Source organism: Euprymna scolopes, chromosome 42, assembly GCF_053919585.1.
Source record: "Euprymna scolopes isolate OS-2025 chromosome 42, ASM5391958v1, whole genome shotgun sequence".
In the NCBI taxonomy this organism is placed as follows: domain Eukaryota; kingdom Metazoa; phylum Mollusca; class Cephalopoda; order Sepiida; family Sepiolidae; genus Euprymna; species Euprymna scolopes.
The window spans coordinates 2,984,816-3,011,704 of NC_136523.1; the positions used below are offsets into that span (position 1 = coordinate 2,984,816).

The 26,889-nt window shown below is 30.7% G+C and overlaps 1 protein-coding gene across 2 annotated transcripts in view; it reads left to right on the forward strand.

Annotated features, from left to right (window-relative positions):
- LOC145266911 (homeobox protein Nkx-6.2-like) overlaps positions 1-26,889 on the forward strand; it is a 298,240-nt gene that overhangs the window by 196,066 nt on the left and 75,285 nt on the right. For both annotated transcript variants that reach the window (XM_080122701.1, XM_080122700.1), the window contains one exon: positions 2,198-2,376. In XM_080122701.1, coding sequence (XP_079978827.1) covers positions 2,198-2,376 — 179 coding nt within the window. The remainder of the gene's footprint in view (positions 1-2,197; positions 2,377-26,889) is intronic.

Genomic DNA, 26,889 nt, shown 5'->3' on the forward strand with positions numbered 1-26,889 from the left:
ATACAATTATGATGTCAATCTTTGAATATTTTCATATATACTTATACAATTATGATGTAATCTATGAATATTTTCATATATAATCATACAATTATGATGTCAATCTTTGAATATTTTCATATATAATCATACAATTATGATGTCAATCTTTGAATATTTTCATATATAATTATACAATTATGATGTAATCTTTGAATATTTTCATATATAATCATACAATTATGATGTCAATCTTTGAATATTTTCATATATACTTATACAATTATGATGTAATCTATGAATATTTTCATATATAATCATACAATTATGATGTCAATCTTTGAATATTTTCATATATAATTATACAATTATGATGTCAATCTTTGAATATTTTCATATATACTTATACAATTATGATGTAATCTTTGAATATTTTCATATATAATCATACAATTATGATGTCAATCTTTGAATATTTTCATATATACTTATACAATTATGATGTAATCTATGAATATTTTCATATATAATCATACAATTATGATGTCAATCTTTGAATATTTTCATATATAATTATACAATTATGATGTCAATCTTTGAATATTTTCATATATAATCATACAATTATGATGTCAATCTTTGAATATTTTCATATATAATTATACAATTATGATGTCAATCTTTGAATATTTTCATATATAATCATACAATTATGATGTCAATCTTTGAATATTTTCATATATACTTATACAATTATGATGTAATCTATGAATATTTTCATATATAATCATACAATTATGATGTCAATCTTTGAATATTTTCATATATAATTATACAATTATGATGTCAATCTTTGAATATTTTCATATATACTTATACAATTATTATGTCAATTTTTGAATATTTATGTATATTTTATATTTTCTGCGTATTTTCCTGGTGTAGTCTTTCTCTATTTGTATCCATTTATATTTTAGTTTAATATTTATCATGCCCTTTTATTCATACATTATTCTTTTGTTATTTTTCTTTTCTGTCTGCTTTCTTTCTTTTTTTTTTCATTCAAGTGTCTTCCCTACCAGTCTCTTTCTCACAGAAAAGATGTTAAAATCTTTCAGTGCGTCATTGTTATTATTTTGGTAGATGCTCGATTATACAGTATTGTAGTGACAAATCACTCTTAATCCCTATTAATACATACATGTGCATCAGACAGAATACCATAATACTCAATTCGCTCCACTTTATTATAACAAAGGGCCATACAACATTTCTGCCAAAATCGGCTCAGTAGTTTTCAAGAAAATGTTGAATGGCAGTCGCTTAAACTATAATAAGATTTGTATAGTTAAAAAATTTCTCCCCCACCCCCGTTAAATATTCACGACAAAACTTTCCAGCTACAACCATTGCAAAGAATTTTCATATATTTCTCTGTGTACCTAAAACTAAAAAAGTTTCTTTGCAAGAAATTTCACGTCTGTAGAAAACAATACACCGGAGTTGCTTCCTAGGTGGCTACAACATCAGCTTTTTAAAATCTAATTTCAGCAAATTCTTGTCAACCTAAATTTAACATTCTAAAAATGAAATTATTTTCCAATCTTTTCAATAGTTGTTTTTAATCATCAATTAATTGGTCTTCATCATCACAGTGTAAGAAAAATAGGCAAAAAAAGATGTGTATTCGACTCAATCAGCAGTAAATGTCGTTCTGTTTGATTTAGTTCCTGATATAAAACTGCATGTGTAATATAACTTCCGGCAGTTTTTCTAAATTTATTAATTTATTTAATAAATGTTTATGTTAAAGTACAGAACAGTTAACAAATCCCTCATTCTTCTCATTAGAATAGCTTTCTTAATTATAAAGTTATTATTTCAGCACGGTCCGCAAATGCAGAATATTTTTCAGGAAACCATTTCAAACATAGAAAGTGGAGGCGTTTTTGAAACTATTCTATACTTTCACATAAAAATTTCATAAATAAATAATTAATCAAAAATAGTACAACACTTAGTAAACTAGAAGAGAAAACGACTTAAAGTAGCACATGTTTAATATCAGAAACTGACTATAACCAAACACCGTTTGGTACTGATTTTGAGTTGGATAGTCTTCTCCTTCTCAAAAAAGTGTATTTAAAAAAAAGTAATTTAATGTTTATTTGAATGTTATTTATTTTAAATTTTAATTAATTTTATTTATTTATTCTAGTTTCACAGCAAAGTACTGTAATTGTCGACAAAGACGGCAAACGAAAACACACACGACCGACCTTTTCTGGTCAACAGATTTTTGCTCTGGAAAAAACGTTTGAACAGACCAAATACTTAGCGGGACCTGAACGGGCAAGACTTGCCTACGCACTAGGTATGTCCGAAAGTCAAGTTAAGGTATGTACAATAATTTAATGCGTTGTCGTTTTTTGTTTTTAAATAATTTTATTGATAAGCTTCGTCCGAAATGAGTACAGCCAAATAAGGCAAATTATAAACCAAATTCTCTGTGAATTAAAAAACGTTTTTATTTACATGTGCTGTTATCATATCATGCTGGCTGAACAGGGTTTTTTTTTTTATTGCCAACCATTGTCGACATTCAGATTGTTTTTATTTATATATTACTCTTTTTTTGGCTTCTTGACTAAAAATGCACCCAACATTGATGTTATTGCTTTTTCCTGTTTCCTTTCGTAAAACTCAATCATGTTCGGTAAAATAAAAACAAACAACTTTCCCCTACGACAATAAAACAGGCACAATGAATAAATATTTTGAAGATATAAAGAAAATGAAGCATAATCAATAATAGTAATAATAACGTGTGTGTGTGTGTGTGTGTGTGTGTGTGTGTGTGTGTGTGTGTGTGTGTGTGTGTGTGTGCGGGCGCTTGTGTTTGTGTGTATGTCTGTGATAGTTTCGCAATCTCCAGCCACACCTTTCCTAAGTCGACGTTGTTAAATAACAGTGGCAAGTGAACGTCCAGGATAAAGGGAAACAATACCAATGTAAGCAGAGAGCACATACAACGCCAAGATTCCCCAACTAATCACCCGTCTGATACTAGCCAGGCTCAACATTGCTTAATTCAGTGCTCCGACGAGAATCAGTGTGCCAATATGATTATGCTGCACACACACACACACACACACATATATATATATATATATATATATATATATATATATATATATATATATATATATATATATAAATATGCATACACTTACACACATATTTATGTAAAAGGTGACTATAAATGTGGGGTTAAAAAATTATAACTTTATTTGAAATTAAAAAAAATTAAGTTGCATTTTATAATGCACACAGACTTTATGGGTACTCTCTCTCTTTCTCTCTCTCTCTCTCTCTCTCTCTATATATATATATATATATATGTGCGCGCGTGTGTGTGTGTGCGTGTGTGAGAGACAGAGAAGTAGAATTAATATTTGAATTCAATAATTTTCTAAAAACGTATTGTAACTTATACCGACACAGACACACTCCATATACATATATATATATATATATATATATATATATATATATATATATATATATATATATATATATATTATTCCCCAAAAATCTTATAAAATATAGATATTAAATTCAAAATCAAACATATTTCTTCCAAAATATGTATTATTCAATTTTATAATCGCTATTTTTTTTTTTGCTTTTGTTTTTTTTTAACAATGTTTTTACTTCATTGGATTATTGGATTATTGTTTATTGTTGTGAGTAGGGATGTTGTGCTGAGTGGAAAAACCTCGGATGTTTAATGTCTTTTTTTTCCATCTTTTATCTCAAAACATCCTCGTAGCAATTTCCGAACAAACAAAAACGGCATATACTTTTTTTTAAATATTTCTTTTCTTTGACGGCTCGGATAATGTCGGCTTGATCCGTGGATTTTCCTGAATAAAACATGAACGCTTCTTCTCTGTTTGCTGGAGGCGAGATAAAGAGGATTTTTTTTTAATTTGTTTATTTGTTGGTACATTTGTACAGATTTATAGGAAGCAAGGGCGGAAATTTGTCTATGAAAGACCGGAAGTGGGAAATATTTTTCATTTTGTAGTTGTGGGCAGTATCACGTACATTTTGTATTGGTTTAATGTAAAACCATACGCACCATTTGTTATACAAGTCATCACTTACTAAGGCCAAAAGCCAAGCATATATATATATATATATATATATATATATATATATATATATATATCCATTTATAAAATATATATGGCGATTAAGCTACACTGAATATTCTGCGTTTCATCCACTATAGGATTCGTCAGGATTATGCGCGAATTCTGTGGTTGCTTCTTGTTTTTATATATGTTGAGGATTTCTAGTTAGCCAATCAGCTTACTAGTATCCACCGCGCCCCTTCCTATCAGCAAATGGGCATGCATTTTATCGAACAAAGGATCTGTTTTAGAACTAGGTTAGTGGTTTAAGGTAGAAATCCTCAACATATATAAAAACAAGAAGCAACCACAGAATTCGCGCATAAGCCTGACGAATCCTATAGTGGATGAAATGCAGAATATTCAGTGTAGATTTATTGCCATATATATTTTATAAATTACTAACTAGCTCTACCTACGTATTGAGCACTTTTGAAGTAAATACTTAAAGTTTACGCATAAATCTATACTTTCGTATATTAAATTTATGTGAGTAAATGAAGTAGTTATATATATATATATATATATATATATATATATATATATATATATATATATATGTATATATATATTTATTAGGTTCGTGCAAAAATAATCTCGCTTTTTGACATGAAGTTGGACGTCTAAAAAACGACATTATTTTTGCATCAACTTAATATAATTTGTATGTAATTAACTTTTATATTACATATAACACTGCGTATTTATTGGTTATTTCAAAGATAAAATGAATAATGACTGAGTTTTGAATTTTATATATATATATATATATATATATATATATATATATATATATATATATATATATATATATATACATTACAGATTGTCGATTTATTTGAAGTTATTTAATTTTAATAAATTTAATTACAAACCTAAAATTTATTTATATATAATGGGTTTACAAAAGATCCAAGCTAAATAAACAATTAACTAGTTGACTTAATCGAAGCACTATTATATTTCTTTGACTTGATCGTTTATAACAACACACACACATACACACAACCACACACACACATACACACAACCATACACACATATATATACATATATATATTTATATATATATATATAGATAGATAGAGAGAGAGAGAGAGAGAGGGAGAGAGATAAAGATAGAGAAATCATTTTATGTATTTATATAAAAATTCATAAGTTTGCATCATTTTTCAGTATTTACTTTAACAGTGCTCAATACATGAGTAGAGCTTGTTTATCAGTTAGTTGACAGAGATAATATGTTAGAATGATATGGTATACCAAGAAAGGTAATCGGTGCTTACCAAGTTCTTTACACCTGCACAACTTGACCATATTAACATCTGATGGTCACACAGAGCCATTTTCGATCCAAGCTTTGTATACTTTTTTTTATTTTAATCGACACACACACACACACACGCACACACACACGCACACACACACACACACACACACATATATATATATATATATATATATATATATTCGATTCAGTCTTTTTATACTTTTTATACTTTTTATACTTTAAGGTGGCACATATATCGTTTTCCTCTTTATTTTTGTTGTGACTACGTATCGTCACTTTGCAGGCCATTGTACTAGATCAGTAGATGAAGTTATTTCTTCGCCACTTCTGCGGAACACTACTACACACTCCAGAAGTAGAATGTTCAGACACCCAGAGTTCATAGCAAGAAATGTCATTGTTGAGAGACGGGAGCTGGAAGCAGTCATGCGGTACCGGGACATCTAGCGTGAACGTGTGAACTCCATAATCTCAACTATGGGCGAAAGATTATAATGAGTAAGTTATGAAAATACGTATAGCAATTAAGCTATGCAGAAAATTCTGTATAGCGCAATTGTCATCTATATTTCCATAACTTACTATGTGTGTGTATGTGTGTGTGTGTGTGTGTGTGTGTGTGTGTGTGTGTGTGTGTGTGTGTGTGTGTGTGTGTGTGTGTGTGTGTGCGCGCGTTTAAGGCTAGCCATTAAATCCCTTTTACAAAGCTTGATTAGGTAAAGTATATTTATTTATAGGCCTGTCCATACCAAACACAAAGAGATTTACATAGGAAATACGAATACATAAGTTGTATATGTGCCGCTCATTTATTAGGCCCGGGGGGGTGGGGGAGTGTTGACGTGATTAAGGACTCAGCAATCACACCCACAGCATAGCTGTGACCGCCGTCAACTACAAAAGACCAACCACATGGTTTTTGTTCCCATATTTTCCATCTTCCTCCATTTTATTTTATTTCCTCTTTTTTTTTCTTCTTCATCAATTCCTATTCAGACTCGTTATAATTGATGCGCGATAATGCGCGTTGCCAGGGGCAACCAACAATGACGGCAGAGGATCTGTCGATATATCTTTACTCACACGAGCACCAAGTGTCTGGTTGTCCATCACTTTCTCTGCTTTTCACGCAATGTGCCCTTTTTTCCCCTTCTTTTCTTGCCTCCCCATGAGGACAAAGTAAAACAAAAAGTCTATTTTAACATCTCTCTCTCCTCTCTGTAAGTTGGCTAGTGCCTTACTGTGGCTACTTGTCTCCTCCTATTTATTTTCCTCCCCACAAGGGAAGAGTCAGGCACGGTTTTTGTTCAAATGGAAAAATTCAGCTTTCCAATATGGATCACTCTTGATTGGAATAAAAATTAATTTTTTTCCTCTTTTCAACTGACCGAGGACAGAACAGGTCGAGGATAGTATCAGAACAGATACTATACTTTAATCTTAGCTAAAACCCCAATGAATTTTTCTAATTGTCTATCTCCCTTGACAGAGCAGAAAATCGACTTCGCAATCCAGTGGGGCGTGATCTGTTCTCTTCTCTACAACGCCTTTTACCCAAAAGAGACATTAGTAGTCTTTCTCTGCTTCATCATTATTTCCATGAAAGATGCCCAGCGTAGCTTAAGTCCCTGGTTTCCCATTGGAAAACATTCACAGCAAGAACTCACAATTTTCTTTTCTTTCTCCATGTGTAGAATGTTGTGTGGAATTTCCATGAACAGTGTTTCTTTTAAAAAGCTTCCCGTCCGTAGGACACGTTACTGCAGGATGGTTTGCATGCACTTTATAACATGATCGCCTTCACATTCACTGTCAACAGATCCTTGCTATAAACCATCCCCCTAAGTAATCTAACTTACTTCATGTTATTTATCATTTTCTTTCTTCTAATATGATTTTATTAACTGCTATTCTCGATTGCCGTTTGGCCTCACTCTGTTAGTATGCCTGCGTGTATCTATATGTAATGTCCATATGTTTGTCCACCTGCTTTAAATTTGACTTCAGTTAGATCTCGGAAATCGATGTGACTAAAACGGTTCGGTTTGTCCATCGAAGCCACAAAGACAAATAAAAGATGACTCGCGCTGGAAGTTTGTTTAAACTGTTGATTTGAACCGATCAACCCTCACTGTCCCAACCAGCCTGATCCAACGGCAGAACAGGCTCATGACAGCTAAAGGCCAGGTAAGATATAGGAGCTATCGAAAGTGTAAAGGTCCTCCTTCATATAGCGCCTAGTATTTCCTAATGGTCACCTTTCTGGTACTGGCCAGGCTTAACTTTGCTTAATTTCGGCGATTTAACGAAAAGCGGTGTGTCAACGTAATTATGCATTATGAATGTGGATAACACTTGATTTCTATTTGAGATATATCGATAGCCGAGTGTCCAATTAATGTGTCCCTTGTTCCTCTTAAACGTTTAGCATTTATTTTTCTCGTAATTATGTTATAGTTTATCTGACAAGCAACGGTTGTGTTAACGTGATTATTTTATACAAAAGTACAATAAAGAGAGCCTACATAATTCTCTCGATACTTCTACTCAATACGAACTAAACTAAACCAATTTCTACCGAAGCAGATTCCTGGAACCAGCCGAAAACAAATTAAGCATTTTACAAATCGGAAGCCATAAAAAAATTCTCGTCAAATCTAAAATTAATTTAACAGAACGTCTGTTCTTGCATTGCCCAATGCAGCATTCGAACTGGAAGAATTCAGCCAGATACAGCCAGATACAGCCAGAGAGGGGCGTTTCTAGGGAATATTAAATTAACTAGACATCCGCAATCGCTATCTATCCAGGTTAGCGGAGATAGGTGTTTTTTTTTTTTTCAGAGAGATTTTTTTTTTTTTTTTTTTTTTTTTAAATTACATTTTCACCCCAAACAAGGCAAATTGCCACTTTGGTGTAGGGGGCTACTATCAGGGGCAACAACTACTGGGGTACTATGTAGGGATTTGAGCAGCAAGGTGTCGGTTCACGTTACACTTGAACTTCTGCACGTCAGTACTGTTGGGGAAGCAGGGACCTGGAATAGAATTCCAGAGTCTAGCGGTTCTGGGGAAGAAACTATTGGAGTAAAAAGATCTTTTACATCTAGGGATCTCTACAGTGTGGGGGTGGGATTTAGCAGCATGTCGGGTTTGTCGAGGGTGCACACGTCGTGGGGGCACAAGTGATTGCAGTTCGTCAGAGCATTCACCACTAAAATACTTGTAGAAAAGGCAGAGGGATGCAACATTTCGTCGATGGGACAGAGGCTGAAGCTTAGATGCCAGTTCAGGGCCGATCAGGTTTGCGACTCTATCCCACATACAGCGAATAGTATTTCCAAAATAGTCACCTATCTGATACTGACTAGGTCCAACATTGCTTAACTTCTGTGATCTGGTTAGAACCGTTAAACGTACGCTTACACATTAGCAGCTTCCGTTGTCGGCGTCGGCGTTCATTATACTCCCTAAACGCAGCGCCATCATCTACTCGAAAGACTAGATGATTACGTATGTATGAGTGACATTCTATTTAGCGTTCGACGTAAATAGCCGTTTAATTTCAAATTGGATCCCAGTAGGAACAGCGCGTTTAATTACATTGTTGCTAATCGTTCAATCTGTTATTATTTGCTTCTTAATTAAACACGGCCTGACATTTTGTTGCTGGTTGTGAATGAGTGCATGACTAACCAACTCAACGATGATGCACTGCAGATCGCCACAAGTGATATACCTTTGGTCAGACTAACACTTGGTAAAATGTCAGTAAACAAAAATTTAAAAAAAAACTTTTACCAGGCGCATTAAAATTTATGTCCCTACCGATCTGTATAATTATAATGTCTTGAAATTTCAAAATTACATTTCGCTAAAAGATCTTTTAACGAAGCGGGATAAAAAAAAAATGGCGGCTTGTAGTCTCACTTAGCGAATGGCTTAATTTCTGTAAAAAAGTTTGAAATATAACTGATGCTGCCACTAGTGCTAAGTTGAGGATTAGCCTCGGGCTAAGTGTTAAAGAAAGTCATTTCTTTTACTATCTGTTCGTCTGATGATAAGCAGCCTCCTAAAAATCGACCGCCGTGTCTATTCTTTTTCATATTTCTATGAATGAACTTAACAATAAAAATTTCAAAGATTATACATCGCACAATTAATTTACTTTAAAACTATACTGATTGGTAGAAAATAAAACATTGTGTTTAGTGAAAACAATTTGTTGTATATTTTGTTTTTTGTTTTTGTTTTGTTTTGTTTGCTTTTATTCTCGTGCAATTTTACGCCCACTCTGTAATATACTTGTAATCATGGCACTTTAAAAGACAATGTATCTTTCGCAATGATTATAAAATTTACGATAGCCCCGAGCAAGAAACGGAAACTCTGTAACATTTAACAGAATTAGGAAACTCTCTTTCCCGTGCCGTCACCCTTGGCCTCGATACATTATTCACCCGGCGCGTCAATCTCCCCAGTCACTGCCATTGGCAGCGCCACCTATGTCAATTCGTGCGAACCATTCACGTCACACGGAAAAATGGAAGTCGGTGTGGGCCTGGCCGCAGCGGCTGGACGAGACAAGCCGAGGATCAGGATCAGGTTGGCCGATCGCTTGGATACATGCTTAGGCGATATATAGAGTGGGGGAAGTCTTTTCCCTTTTCCTGTACAAAGAGAACAGCGACGAAGGCGAGAGACGAAAGTATAGCAAATGACGACCTTTATATTCGATTGTGTTTAGGGCAATGGAAAGGATAGTGGATGTGGCGGTAGGCCAATATATTGTTGGGAAGGTATGGGTGGATGCGAAGCGAATCTCATTTCCTGATACTAACATTCATTACCCTTGATTTGAACATGTGGAAAATCCGAAGACGCTGATGTATGTACGGACGCTACTTAGCCGTACTGCTCTCCTTGGACCTAGCGTGCCCCGTAATTTCATCACTAGGTCTTGTTGAAATTCTGTTCCCCAACTCGGTTCTTGACCAAACTCGCAATCCGTTGTAGTTTTACGGGGTCAGATGTCATTACAGAGAAGATCCAATTTTCAAATTTGGGTGTAAACAGTGTGCAAAGCTTGGCGCCTGTCCGTTTGGTGCTATGTTTGGGTGCTCATGCAAGGAAAACAATTTCAAGGGGACGGGGGAACGACAGACCTATGACGACACTGGTACATTAGTCTGTCTTGTGGCTACTAGTCTCAGTCTATGTTACTGTTGACCTCTGATGACCTTGGCTTCATTCCTGAGCGCCGCAAATGGCTGATTAAAATAGGGTGGCAAAGGAATATACTGTAGAAAGAGAAAACAAAATTTATAAAAGTAAGAGAACAGTTAAGGAATCCGTTTTACGGCACATCAACCTTTTCACACCAAAAATGCTTATTACATACTTTTCCGTCCCTTATTTTCATACTTATTTTTCATACTAGACTATTTATAATGTCGGAATTAAAAAAAAAAAATTATCAAATTTGACCTCTCACAATTAAAGAAATAATAGCAGTTTCAGATTAGTAGTCGCTTTGTTATCCGGATAAAATCGTACAGAAAGCACGCCGCTAAATACACTAGAAAACACATGTAAAAACAGTACGATTCAAAAAGTAGCCTATAATAGCCTTTAGCATTTCCCTGGCCTTAGTTTAATTACGTCTGGCAACTAAATTTTACAAATAAAGATGCACGTCAGTTAAATGATTTATTAATTAACTAGCGGGGGTACCCGGCGTTGCCCGAGTGTTTGTTTCCGGGACGGAGGGGGGGAGTTTTAAAAAATGTTATGGTAGGTAAGTAGGAAGGATCAAACCCGGAGTCATGAGTAAAAGTAGGAAAATAAAGTGTGAAAAAAAACAAAAAAAAACATCTGCAACGTTAACAGTTCGGCCACCAAGAAAAGTCCATTCCAGTTGTTTAGGAAAAAAAAAAAAAAAACGACTACGGTAGGTCGGCGCGAACGTGAAAATATAATGTTAATTGTCCAGCACGCTAACCACTACGCCACAGAGCACTGCAGCTTAGTTTAGTGATTTTAAATAACTTCAAATGAAAGAACTACGAAGCCAAACCGGTGTTCTCTTCTCAACTGTTCCTTGTGAACGATCCCCAAACGGTGTTAAGTGGTGGCAGGGGGAGGAGGAATTTATTAGAGAGAAAATATTTTACCACTTCGATTGATCTTAACCGATTTTGGCCGTGACTTCTCAGCAGAAAAAGTATAGAAATCTAAGATTATCGAGGAATTTGAGAAATAATAAGCCTATAACACACCTCAGATATTGTTCTGCCGTTTGTGCATAATGTATTTGCATGAAATATCTTGATTTTTAATCCTATTAATGTCAAAATCACACGGGAAAAAATGAGTTCATTTTATTTATATATATATATATATATATATATATATATATATAAGAAGATAGAAGATAGAAGATAGAATAGAAGAAGAAGAAGAAGATAGATAGAGAAGAAGATTTATGAAATAAACAATGCAGGCTAAATAAACGAATTCATGAACACTAAAAATAGATAGTCATATATAATTCGAATTCACTATTTACACATCTGCATGAATGTAACCACGGTATTAATTTCAAACAAAATAATGAAATATGCCTATAATAACCCTTTAAAAAAACAGATCGTATTCTTAACAATTAATTAAATGTTTTGATTATGTGAAACACTCTTCTCATCTTGAAAGTTATTTAAACAACTTTCCCGTCGATATAACTTCCGATCTTCTTTAGATGAGTCTTGTCGAAATCTGGAATCTTTCCCATCGAATTACGAAATCTGCACGGCATATTGAACAGAACCATTTATTTAATTTACGGGCGTAATCACTTCAAAGTGACAATCTTCTGGATGTTGGAGATTCAATCCCCAGTGCGGGCAGTACTAAGAATGCAATTACGAATTACTTAATACTTCTACTTGGTCACGGCTGACGGAAAAATTGCAAGCTACACCAGTGAATTAAATGATGAATTCTGTTCTAGTTTCCCTACAAAATTCCGTGTTTGACAGAAATGTCACCGAGTTCGAGAAAATACACCCGAAAAAAATTCGGGTATTACATCGGCCGAAACGTTGTGAGAATAGCATTCAAGATAAAAACAGAAATGTGAATAATAAAAATATATTTTTTTTAATTTCTTACCGAAAAATTACGAACATTTTTTTGTTAGTAGTAGTATTAGGATTATTAGTAGTATTAATAGTAATGATTTTTCTATTTAGCTCAGGTGTAGTACTGTTACCTAAATTTTTAAATTTAACGTTAACACAATTGATCACACGTTGATTTACATAAGTCCAAGATATCAACTGACAACAACCGGGTATTTCGCGGGCAGATAAATCTCTTCTGCGGCTTCCGCCGGTGAGGTGTGAGAATACGTGTCATCTAGAGGTCGTTGAATACTTCCGGTTGGCAAAGGCACGCATGTTTCTTCAAAACTAGTCTGAGAATAAAATAACAAATTGATAACTTTTAAGTGTATAGTTCAAAAAACGTTCAAAGACAAATGGCCAGAAGGTATGTTGTATAAACGTCATCAATCGAGTGTCTCGTTTTCTCTCTCTCTCTCTCTCTCTCTCTCTCTCTCTTTCTCTCTCTCTCTTTCTCTCTCTCCCTCTCTCTCTCTCTCTATATATATATATATCCCTCTATCTCTTTCTCTCTATCTTTCTTTCTTCTCTCTCTCTCTCTCTCTCTCTCTCTCTATATATATATATATATATATATATATATATATATGCCTGTGTGTGTCCCTGTGAATGTGTGTACACTGTAATATTTGTATATATTTATATTTAATGTTGCACTAATGTAGAGAAACGAGTATTTATATTTGTATTTTTTTCTTTCTCTCTCTCTCCTTCTCTCTCTCTCTCCATATATATATATTTATTTATAATTATATATATATATATGTATATATATGTATATATATATATATGTATATATATATATGTAATTACATTTTAACTGATCGAAAAATACTGCCGGGCAAATTATCATCAAAGATATCAACTTTAAACACAAACAGGACGTAGCGCTTTATCCATTATCTTAAACTTTGCAAAACAAAATACATTTTTAACACATTTTAATATAATTTCATTTTAATTGCACATTTTACGATCGTTCAAATTTCAGTTTGAAATAACATTTTCGCTTGTCTGAGAAAATTAATTGCTTTATAAACGGTCTGTCAAGTTTAAATTTGAAATTGCATATTTGTCGGTCTGTCAGGCTTAAATTCCAAATATCATAATCTATCTGTTTAGATGTATTTCAAAATAGCATTATCTTTTTTCTGTCACTCTCAACTTAGAAATTTTATTACTATCGGTCTACAATGTTTTAGTTTGCAAAACATGTTCGGCTTAAAATAGAAACTTCACTATCATTGATTCGTCATATTCTAGTCGAAAACATGCTCGTTGGTCTGTCATATTCAGTTTAAACCAGTATTATCATGAGTGTGGTACGCGCATCTTTAACTTTGAAATCGCATTTTTGTTAGTCGTTACTGCTTAAATTAAAAATATAATAGTTTTATATTAAAATTAAAGTATCGTTTGTTTGTAATACGTAAACTGTAAACTGTACGTAAACTGTAAACTTAAAATTGAAACACCATCGGTCTGGTTTTAAGACAGGAAAATATGTTTGTTGGTCTGTAACATTTAAGTTTGAAATCGCATGCTGCGTTGTAAGGATAAATTGGACTACTGTTGTTATCTTGGATTCTATTTTAACAACGTTTCGACCAATATAACCCCAGACCTTCTTAAGGTACGTCACCTCAAATTCGAGAATCTTTATTTTTAATTGCGAAATCTGTACGGAATTTCGAACGAAATCATTTACTCAATGCACGGTGGTAACTTGCTCTACATACGTTAGTCATGACCAGATCGGGTGGAAATCTTAAGTAGTACTTAGTTTTAAACTTAGTATGGCCCTTGTTGAGGATTGAACCTTCAACCGCAGAAGACGGGTTATTGCTTAGCATTTGTTGTTTATTTGCGTCACAGGCCTTCACGAAATAATGGAAATAATACAAATTATCAATTTTCATTTTAAAATGTCCGCATTATAAAATATTCAAAACAAATTTTCATCAACTAATGTTCAGGTTGGAATCTAAGATTCGAGTAACTATGTTTGTCATGTTTGTCTTTTGTTTTTAATAAAAATGTACCGTTCGCCATTTTGTTTTTAAGGTGTAAATTCTTCAGCTATTTAGTAAATAATCGATCAGATTTTATCACGAACACAAGTTATCGCTTCTGGGTTTTTATCTTATTTCTAAATGGTTTCTTATTAGTTTAGTTTTCTTGGACATTTTCTTGGTTGTTGCTGCAAATTGACGACTAATAATACAGGAAAAAAAGAAGATAAAAATATGTCGATGCACAGTCTTCAAGATGAACGAGATAAAATAAAAGAAAAATCACACGAAAAAATAAAAAACGAAAAGAAAAATACAAATTAAAGGAAATAAAAACGAAAAGAAAAATACAAATTAAAGGAAAAAAGAAAAGGAAGAGAGAGAAAATAAGAGGGAAGGAAGAAAGAAGAAATTTAGAGAAGGATGCATAGTTCATAATCTATTTTGGAGAAGATGAAGAAAACAAATCTATATATCTATAAAAGTGAACGTGTCTGTCTGTGTGTCTGTCTGTGTACATTTCCCTACGCAATAACTCTGTGAATTTTTAGTCTATAGACTCGAAATTTGAAATACCGGGTACTGAGATTTGGGAAAATCGATGTGACGGGTGTCAGCCAGAAATTTGGCTGTTAAGGGGTCAAATTTCAACGATTTGACCTTTAAGAACTCTACCAAACTCCTCCGATAATTTTGGGTCTAGACATTTGAAATTTTAGATATAGGTTCCTTGAACCTGGATCTAACTTAATAAAATGATTTGAGCCCGAAACTATAAATTTTAAGGGGTTATAATAGGGGTCAAAGTTTTAAAAAATTAACCATTTTTTTTTGTTTTTTTGCTTTTTTTGCACAGCATACACCTCCAAACACCCGAGCAACGCCGGGCACCCCTGCTAGTAAGATAGAAACAAAGAAAAACAAAACTAAAGATTTGAAAGAAAGAATAACGAGAAGAACCAAAAACAGAAAACAATAATGACAGAATACTTCAAGAAAGAGAATTTGAAGACGAGGAAATAACGGAAGATTTCTATAATGCTTACGTTTCAAATGGTATTTTTGTTAGTCTGTCTCACTTAGGTTTGAAATAGAATTTAAGTTGATCGGCCACACTGAAGTTTTGAATTGCATTTGCGTTGCCTTATGCTCAGGTTTGGGTCTAGAGTTCAAGAATCTTTTGTGTTTGTTAGATTTATATTTTTTGTGTTTGTAAGCTTTATAATTTTTTCTTTTGTTAGATTTATATTTTTTGTGTTTAATACATTTATAATTTTTTGTGTTTGTTAGATTTATAATTTTTTTGTTTGTTAGATTTATAATTTTTTTGTTTGTTAGATTTATAATTTTTTGTGTTTGTTAGATTTATAATTTTTTTGTTTGTTAGATTTATAATTTTTTTGTTTGTTAGATTTATAATTGTTTGTGTTTAATACATTTATAATTTTTTCTTTTGTTAGATTTATATTTTTTGTGTTTAATACATTTATAATTTTTTGTGTTTGTTAGATTTATAATTTTTTTGTTTGTTAGATTTATAATTTTTTTGTTTGTTAGATTTATAATTTTTTGTGTTTGTTAGATTTATAATTTTTTTGTTTGTTAGATTTATAATTTTTTTGTTTGTTAGATTTATAATTTTTTTGTTTGTTAGATTTATAATTTTTTTGTTTGTTAGATTTATAATTTTTTGTGTTTGTTAGCTTTATAATTTTTTTGTTTGTTAGCTTTATAATTTTTTTGTTTGTTAGATTTATAATTTTTTTGTTTGTTAGATTTATAATTTTTTTGTTTGTTAGATTTATAATTTTTTTGTTTGTTAGATTTATAATTTTTTGTGTTTGTTAGATTTATAATTTTTTTGTTTGTTAGATTTATAATTTTTTTGTTTGTTAGATTTATAATTTTTTTGTTTGTTAGCTTTATAATTTTTTGTGTTTGTTAGCTTTATAATTTTTTGTGTTTGTTAGCTTTATAATTTTTTTGTTTGTTAGCTTTATAATTTTTTTGTTTGTTAGATTTATAATTTTTTTGTTTGTTAGATTTATAATTTTTTTGTTTGTTAGCTTTATAATTTTTTGTGTTTGTTAGATTTATAATTTTTTTGTTTGTTAGATTTATAATTTTTTTGTTTGTTAGATTTATAATTTTTTTGTTTGTTAGCTTTATAATTTTTTTGTTTGTTAGATTTATAATTTTTTTGTTTGTTAGATTTATAATTTTTTGTGTTTGTTAGATTTATAATTTTTTTGTTTGTTAGATTTATAATTTTTTTGTTTGTTAGATTTATAATTTTTTTGTTTGTTAGATTTATAATTTTTTGTGTTTGTTAGCTTTATAATTTTTTTGTTTGTTAGCTTTATAATTTTTTTGTTTGTTAGATTTATAATTTTTTTGTTTGTTAGATTTATAATTTTTTTGTTTGTTAGATTTATAATTTTTTTGTTTGTTAGATTTATAATTTTTTGTGTTTGTTAGATTTATAATTTTTTTGTTTGTTAGATTTATAATTTTTTTGTTTGTTAGATTTATAATTTTTTTGTTTGTTAGCTTTATAATTTTTTTGTTTGTTAGATTTATATTTTTTGTGTTTAATACATTTATAATTTTTTGTGTTTGTTAGATTTATAATTTTTTTGTTTGTTAGATTTATAATTTTTTTGTTTGTTAGATTTATAATTTTTTTGTTTGTTAGATTTATAATTTTTTGTGTTTGTTAGATTTTTATTTTTTTGTGTTTGTTAGATTTATAATTTTTTTGTTTGTTAGATTTATAATTTTTTTGTTTGTTAGATTTATATTTTTTGTGTTTAAGATCAAAGTGTAGTATCTGTTCTTCAGAGGCTGCACTTCCATTTCTTGTTCTCTTTCCGTGGAGGAGAAATCCTTCACGACTGAGACAATTTTTATTTTTGTACCTTTTCTCCACGTTAAAAAATGACCCTGGTGTCTAACTCTGTCCCGTGGGGAGGCATAGTAAATAGGTACATTTATAATTTTTTGTGTTTGTTAGATTTATAATTTTTTGTGTTTAATACATTTATAATTTTTTTGTTTGTTAGATTTATATTTGTTTGTGTTTAATACATTTATAATTTTTTGTGTTTGTTAGATTTATAATTTTTTTGTTTGTTAGATTTATAATTTTTTTGTTTGTTAGATTTATAATTTTTTTGTTTGTTAGATTTATAATTTTTTTGTTTGTTAGATTTATAATTTTTTTGTTTGTTAGATTTATAATTTTTTTGTTTGTTAGATTTATAATTTTTTGTGTTTGTTAGATTTTTTCTTTTTTGTGTTTGTTAGATTTATAATTTTTTTGTTTGTTAGATTTATAATTTTTTTGTTTGGTAGATTGATATTTGTTTGTGTTTAATACATTTATAATTTTTTGTGTTTGTTAGATTTATAATTTTTTGTGCTTAATACATTTATAATTTTTTTGTTTGTTAGATTTATAATTTTTTTGTTTGTTAGATTTATAATTGTTTGTGTTTAATACATTTATAATTTTTTGTGTTTGTTAGACTTATATTTTTTGTGTTTAATAGATTTATAATTTTTTGTGTTTGTTAGATTTATAATTTTTTTGTTTGTTAGATTTATAATTTTTTGTTTGTTAGATGTATATTTTTTGTGTTTAATAGATTTATAATTATTTTGTTTGTTAGATGTATATTTTTTGTGTTCAATAGATTTATAATTTTTTTGTTTGTTAGATTTATATTTTTTGTGTTTGTTAGCTTTATAATTTTTTGTTTGTTAGATTTATATTTTTTGTGTTTAATAGATTTATAATTTTTTTGTTTGCTAGATTTATAATTTTTAATGTTTAATAGATTTATAATTTTTCGTGTTTATTAGATTTATAATTTCTTGTGTTTATTAGATTTATATGTTTTTTGTGTTTATTAAATTTATATTTCTTGTGTTTATAAGATTTATAATGTTTTTATCCTCGGCCATTTTGTTTCAATTGGAGATTCGTAATTTTGCCATTCAATAAATAAATCAATGAAATTGTATCATGGAGTCGAAATCATTATCGTTCAACAGTTCTTATTTTACTTTGAATTTTCCTATTAGTGCTACTATTTTTCTTAGACATTTTTGGCTGCACAAAAAAGAATACAAATAGAAAGAGTTCTTGAAGGAGAAAGAAAATTAAAAGAAGATCGAAGAAAACAGAAAGAGGGGAAATAGAGAAAAAAGAAAGACGTAGAGACTAATGCATTATATAAGGCGAGGAAGAAACAAGAACGATAAGAAAAAATTCAAATTATCTTCTGTTTTTATTTTGTTTTATTAGGAGGATATTTTATTAGTGCGACCTTTTTTGTTGGATGTTTGTTCATTGCTCCAAGTTGTTGTGGAATGATATAGAAATATGAAATAAATTGAAAAAAGCGTTCGAGATCAAAGTGTAGCATCCGTTATAATGCTACACTTCATTTTTTGATCTTGGTTAATTGAGGAGAAATCCTTCATGACTGATACATTTTTAACTAGTGACGCTTTTTGAATAGCTGGTTTGGCCCCACATTTAAAACCAGCCTTGTGTCTAACTCTGCCCTCGTGGGGAGGCAAGTAAACAAAAAAGAGAGAAATATGAACAATAGGATAAGAAAAAACATGGATGTATGTTCTTGAAAGAGAAAATTAATGAAAAACATCAGAAAAGAGAAAATCGTAAAATGTGAAAGATTTTCTTCGAGAAAATGAAGAAGAAGAAAAAAGGAAAAAGTTCAGCAATAAAAATTGAGAAAAGACGAAAAAGTAAAAGAAGACAAAGATGAAGAGGAAGATGAGGAGGAGGAAGTGGAGACTTAAAATAAAAGTCGAAGGAAAAGTAGAAGATGAAAGATTAAAAAGGAAAAAAATTAAAAAAAACAAGAAAGAAAAAGAGGCAAAAGAAGAAAAAGAAAGAAGGATCATATTAAAATAATAATATTAATAATAATAATAATAATAATAATAATAATAATAATAATAAATAATAATAAATAAATAAATAAATAAAATATAATAATTATAATAATGAGAATAAATAATAAAATAATAATAAATAATAATAAATAATAATAATAATAAAAAATAATATTAATATTATTATTATTATTATTATTATTATTATCACAATGATAATAATAATAACAACAGCAATAATAATAATAATAACAACAGCAACAATAATAATAATAATAACAACAACAACAACAGCAATAATAATAATAATAATAATAATAATAATAATAATAATAATAACAGCAACAAAAATAATAATAATTATAATAATAATAACAACAGCAACAATAATAACAATAATAATAATAATAATAATAATAATAACAACAGCAACAACAATAATAATAATAATAATAATAATAATAATAACAACAGCAATAATAATAATAATAATAATAATAATAATAACAACAGCAACAACAATAATAATAATAATAATAATAATAATAATAATAATAACAACAGCAATAATAATAATAATAATAATAATAATAATAATAATAATAATAATAATAATAATAATAATAATAATAATGAAGAAGATTTAAAAGAAGACGAGGAAGAGGGAGAATAAGGAAAATAATGATCAGTACAATTCGAAGAAAAGAAAAAGAAGCATAAAGAAACGAAAAAAAGAAAAAGAAAAAGAAACATAAAGAAACGAAAAAAAAAAAAAAGGTCAAGAAAAATTCGAAGTAGGGCAAAAAAGCCACCGCAAGGAATAGTTTCGGTTTCTGAAGAAAGAAAAGTAGAAAAAAACGTGGGTTTGGAGAAGTTGAGAACAGAGAAAAAAATCTCTTTAATATTTCAAGATCTTGCCCAACTCCCATCCTGTCTCGCCGCAAATTCTCGTTTGTCACCCTCTTAATCCGAGAAAACGTTCATCGGCCGACCCGTTGACAGTCATTTGTTTCGCTCTTACTTCCCTGCAACCCTTTCTTTTTGTTGTTGCTGTTATTATTATTATTATTATTATTATTATTATTATTATTATTATTATTATTATTATTATTGTTGTTGTTGTTGTTGTTGTCTTGGTTCTTTGAGAGCGATTCATTAGTTGCTGGTTTCTGTATGAGACTAGACACTGGATGTTCATATCGGTGGGCAAACATCTGAATGATAGCCGCACGAAAGAAACAAAATGGACAATCCAATAAATAGAGAAAGCCGAAATAGATTAAAGCGTGACAGGAAAGGAATCGATTTCTCCAAAGTTATCAAAGCGAAAAGCAAATGTAAACAAACGAAAAAAAGGGAATAAAAGAGGATGAATGAGTCGGAAGATGAAAGGATCAAAATAATGGGAAAGTGAGAAAAATCAAAGAAAGTTTGACGAGAAAAGGAAATGACGTCACAGGGTAATAGAAATAGGATATTCGCCGCGAAATTTAAAATAAATATTCCGGTGGTCTGTCACGCTTAAGATTGAAATAGCATTTGTGTTAGTCTGCCATGCTTAATTTTGAAATAGCATTTTCGTTAATCTGTTACGACTAGGTTTGAATTAGCATTTTCGTTAGCCTGTCACGATTAAGTTTCAAATAGCATTTCTGTGAGTCCGTCACGATTAAGTTGGAAATAACGTTCTCGTTGGGTTGTCAAGCTTAAATTTTCACTAATATTTTCGTTAGTTTGTCAAGCTTAAGTTCGAAATAGGATGTTCATCAGTGTGTCTTGCTTAAGGCTAAAGTCGAGTTTTTGGTAGTATGATACCCGTAAAGTTTAAAAATAAATCATTTCAGACTTAAGCATTAAGCTCTAAGATCTGACTTTTAAATCGCATATCCCTTTATCTGTCAAAGTTAGTAACATGTTCACACAAAAATTCGAAGTCTGCCATGCTCAAGTTTGACGAAAAATATACTTTTTTTTACATGTCGAAATAAAAAATAAACAAAACACCCAATTATTTAAAAATTTAGATTATAAATAAGTTCTGAATAATTTCTGGGCTATTATATCGTTTTCATGCAGTAAATTAATTTTGTGTTTTCTCTTTTGTGGATAAATCTACTTTTTTTAAGAGGTTACATGTGGTTTCATGATCTTGCCAATGTGGTAACATAATTTGCCTAACCCCCCTCAACAGCTATAATAATCTTATGTTAATTTTATAATAAAAAACTGTCCCCCTCCCATTTTAAATTATGTCATATTGTTTTATCTTCTTTCTGCCAGGTTTTTCAAGAGGGTTCACACGTAATCGCTTAAAAACGTAGAATCTAATTTGCGGGGTGGGGGATTCAGTAGAGGATTTTAATCTACAAATTTACCGACTTTACTTTCGCGTTCGTTCCATTTAAACAAAATTAAAACTCTCTCCTCCTCGTTTTTTTGTTTTTGTTTTGCTTTTGTTTTTTTGTTTTTGTTTTTTTGTTTTTTTTTTGTTTTCCTTTTTCCAAGTCTTGGAGACAATATATTTTGGGGACCGAGATCTTACACATACTTCTTTCCATACTTCATACTTAAGCTGCAATCTTAATATTACGGTTAAGCTTTCTTTTGCTATCAGCCGAGCCACTCCGCTGACCCCTACCGACATCGCTTTACCTTTTGCTTGTTTGTTGGTTGCTTGTTTATATTGACCATTGCGTTCGTTGAAGCTGCCCCCTGTCCCCTTCCCACGCTATCTTGTGCCCCAGCAGAGACTGATTTATGGTTGAAAAGTACATGTCTCTTTTTTGATAGTAGCCATCCATCTTATTCGGAAGAGAATGGACAGAAATGTCTTAATCTCGGCCTTCTTTTCTATGAAACGCATTTTTAGCCGAGTCTTTCTATTATCCGCCATTTTCGACGCCATTTTCCCCGTTTTTCTTTTCTTTTTGTAAAACTTTTGTTCGCCTTTGCTTCCTTTCTTTTTGATTACCTTTTATCTTTGTCTCTTTCTTTTTCCCTTTTTCCTTTTTCTTTTTTCCTTTTTCTTTTTCCTTTTTCTTTTTCCCTTTTTCTTTTTCCCTTTTTCTTTTTTCCTTTTTCTTTTTCCCTTTTTCTTTTTTCCTTTTTCTTTTTCCCTTTTTCTTTTTCCCTTTTTCTTTTTCCCTTTTTCTTTTTCCTTTTTCTTTTTCTTTTTTCTTTTTCCCTTTTTCTTTTTCCCTTTTTCTTTTTTCCTTTTTCTTTTTCCCTTTTTCTTTTTCCCTTTTTCTTTTTTCCTTTTTCTTTTTCCCTTTTTCTTTTTCCCTTTTTCTTTTTTCCTTTTTCTTTTTCTTTTTTCTTTTTCCCTTTTTCTTTTTCCCTTTTTCTTTTTTCCTTTTTCTTTTTCCCTTTTTCTTTTTCCCTTTTTCTTTTTTCCTTTTTCTTTTTCTTTTTTCTTTTTCCCTTTTTCTTTTTCCCTTTTTCTTTTTTCCTTTTTCTTTTTCCCTTTTTCTTTTTTCCTTTTTCTTTTTTCCTTTTTCTTTTTCTTTTTCTATTTTTTCCTTTTTTCTTTTTCCCTTTTTCTTTTCCCTTTTTCTTTTTTCCTTTTTCTTTTTCCTTTTTTATTTTATCCTTTTTCTTTTTCCCTTTTTCTTTTTTCCTTTTTCTTTTTCCCTTTTTCTTTTCCCCCTTTTTCTTTTTTCCTTTTTCTTTTTTTCTCTGTCTTACTTTTATTATTTCATTTTCTGTTTACCTTGTTTATTTATTTCTCTTTTCTTCATTTTTTTTGCATTTTTTTTGTTTTGTTTTTCTTTCTCTCTTTCTAAATCGTCCCATTCTTGTCTTCATTTATTTCTTTATGAATATGTTTCTCTTTCATATTTTCTGACTTTCTCTCTTTCTGTTGTTTTCTCTCGTTCTTTCTCCTTTTTGTCTCCTTTTTTTCTCTTCGTTTTTTTTTCTTTTAGTCTTTCTATCCTTATTTTATTCTCTCTTTTTATATTTCTAGTTCTCTTTTTATCTTTTTTCTTTTTTTTCTTTCTCTGTTGTTAACTTTTTTCTTTCTTTTGTTTTTCTCTTGTTTTTTTTCTTTTAGTCTTTCTATCCTTATTTTATTCTCTCTTTTTATATTTCTAGTTCTCTTTTTATCTTTTATCTTTTTTTCTTTCTCTGTTGTTAACTTTTTCTTTCTTTTGTTTTTCTCTTGTTTTTTTTTCTTTCCTGCTTTATTTTTTCTGAATTTCTCTCATTCTTTCATTTCTATTTGTTCTCTTTTCAGTTTTATTTTACTTTTTATTTCTATTTTCTTTTTATAAGTTTTTGTTTTTTTCCGTTTATCTCTTTGTCTTTGTTCTTTTAATTTCATTCGTTTTTTCTTCTCATTTTTATTGCATTCTTTCTCTTGCTTTTCCCTTTCCCCTCTCTCTTTCTTTTTTCTCTTTTCCTTTTAACTTTGTATTTGTCTTTTTTTTTGGTTATGTCATGCTCCCTCGTTTCCTTTTAGTTTCTATCTTTCTTTCGTTCTTTTTCTTCTTTCTCCTTTTTATCTTTTCTATTTTCTGGCGTTTATTTTTCTTTTTTTCTTCTTTTCCTTTTCATTGTTTCTTCTTTTCCTTTTCAGTCCATTTTTTTACATTATCTTTTTCCATCTAACTCTCTTTCTGTCCTTTCTTTTCCGTTATTTCTTCATTTGTTTTTTTGTTTTTTTTTCTATTTCGTTTTTCTTTTCATGATCTCTGTTTTCTTTTTTCCTTTCTATCTTGCTTTTGTTTCTCGCTATTTTCTTTCTTTCTCCCTTTCGATATTGCCTCTCTTTTTTTGTCTTTCTCTCTTCCATTATTTCTCTCTCTCTTTATTTCCTTATCTCTTTTCATTTTGTATTTCTTTCTCTCTTAATTTTTTCTTCCCTTTCTTTCTATTCTTCTATCCTTCCCTCTTTCTCTTTCTCTCTCTCTCTCTCTCTCTCTCTGTTTGTGTTATTCTATTTCTTTCTCACTCTTTTCTCTTTTTGTTTTGTTTTAGTCTTTCTTCCACTATTTTCTTACACATAGGTTGCTCTATTATGCGTCGTGTGTGAAATAACCTTTTTGTTTGTTTGTCAGAGTAAAATTAAATTTATATTTTTTCTTATTTCTCGCTTTTTCTCTCTTTTCCTCTTTTTTCTTTCTTTGCGCCTTTCTTATTTTTTATTCTTCTATTTTTTTTCTTTCTCACTTTCTTTCTTTATGTAATTCTTACTTTCTTTCTCTATTTTTCAATATATAATGTTATATATACGCTTTTAAAGTAACTCTAGTGATGCTGCCTTTACTTTAGAATTTTTGGGTGGAATCACCCCGTAGTTATCATTACTCGTAGGTCCACTTCGACATAGCATTCCATTGTATACAACATCATCATCATCATCATCATCATCATCATCATCATCATCGTATGGATCCGAGATTCTATCGTTGGCATTGGTTTCCCCGACATTTTTTAGTCTCAATTCTTTCTAAAAATACGTAGGGACTACGGGAAAGTTGCTAACATCCTACGTGAAAATGATATTGTGGAACGAACCTGGAACACCTATTAACCATTTAATCATCGTCATCTCCCAGTCTTGGAATCCTATTGCAAAATAGAAAATAATTGGAGTCTACCACCAGCTGGTGTCGGGTTAGCAAAAAATATTGATCATTCTGGCTTTTCCTCACCATAAAAAATTATGTCTAACTTTGCTGTGTTTGAGTCAAGAAAATGTGAAACATAACTTGTTCAGTTGTATGTGGACTTTTACAGTAAACGTCCTAGGCCAAGTTTTGTTTAACTAATAACATATCGTTTGAAATTAACGCGAACCAACATGGCGGATTTCAAAGAGAGAGGAAACAACGAGGAAAGCGAATCGAGAGAGAAATAAGAGAAAGAAGGGGGATAAAAAAAAAACGCTTTATCCGACGACCTATTCGGTTGTTGGCTGTGCGGGAGAAACAAACGCGTCACACGCATGCGTAAATGAGGTGAGGGTGTGGAATGATTAACGAATCGTCTGCTTAATGGACCGTCGTCCATTTTAACGGGACAGAATGACTGAAAAATTAAATCACTTTATCCGTTTATTAATTTTCTTTGACTGGATGTTCTTTCAATCTTGTTTTTATTTGATTTTATGCGTTCGTCGTTTTTATTGCTTTTTATCGTTTTTTTATTCGGTTATTTTGTTCTATAGATGCGCCCTCCGCATCTCCTGGGAAGATTTTTTTAAAATAAATATTTTGGTCTGTCACAATTTCGTTTCTAATAATCAATATATAAAAAATAAAAACTATCGCTAAGGTCGTTGGAAAAATGGTCGGAGTATTCTACTGGCTTTTTTTATTACTCTTTTTTCACCCCAGACAAGGCATATTGTCACTTGGAACGTTATGGACTACTATTTGGGAGCGTCTCTAACAGGGGACTGTGGAAAGTTTAGCAGCGAAACGTCTGTTCGCATTACATTCATCATGTTATTACAGTTAGGGAAACAGGAAACACGGAGGGAATTCCAAAGTCGAGCAGTCCGAGCCGATAAACTAGCGTAGAAGTCCTTTCAGATTTTGCTGCTTTTCGGGTTAGTCGAAAGTATGTTCGTCAAGGGGGCAAAAATGTTATGATTTTATCAGAGCATTTCCAGTAAAGTACTTGTAAAACAGGCACAAGGATACAACATTGTAGCGATGGGACAGAGGTTGGAACTTGGCTGATAGTGCGTCACCTGTTAGATTCAGGAGTTTTTTTTGGGGGGGGGGTACCCTAACATATCTCATACTTGATGCACCATATACATGCATAAAAGTCAAATACGTCCTAAAATTGTGTACCCTTATCATATCTGGGAGGTGCCAATTAGAGCACTCTTTCAGGTCTTGACGGAGTACCAAATCGACTTCAAAACTTAGAGGGGAATATCCTCTTATCTTCTCTACAGTTTCGTTATCATAGAAAAGACGTTGCTAGTCTTTCGACACGCTATCCTTATTTTCTATGATAGGTGCTGGACTGAGTTCCAATCTATGGCTGCCACGTAAAACGTTTATTAGTAGAACTCTTCTAGTTACAAAAATGCATTTAATATCCTGCATGTTCCTTCATTAGTTAGTCCGTACGTTACACTTTAAAAGAGGCCAACCACAATTTTTAAAGTTCAAGATGGTTTAAATAGGCTCAAATTACGAAATTTGGCTTTTAAAATGTCAATCTGTCAACCCTGGACAAGAATATGAGAGTGATATAGCCTCGTTTTCGAATATCCTTATTATAATATGTGATCATTCTTGTAATGGCGTGAAAAATGGACTCTTAGTAATTTCGACGTGCAGT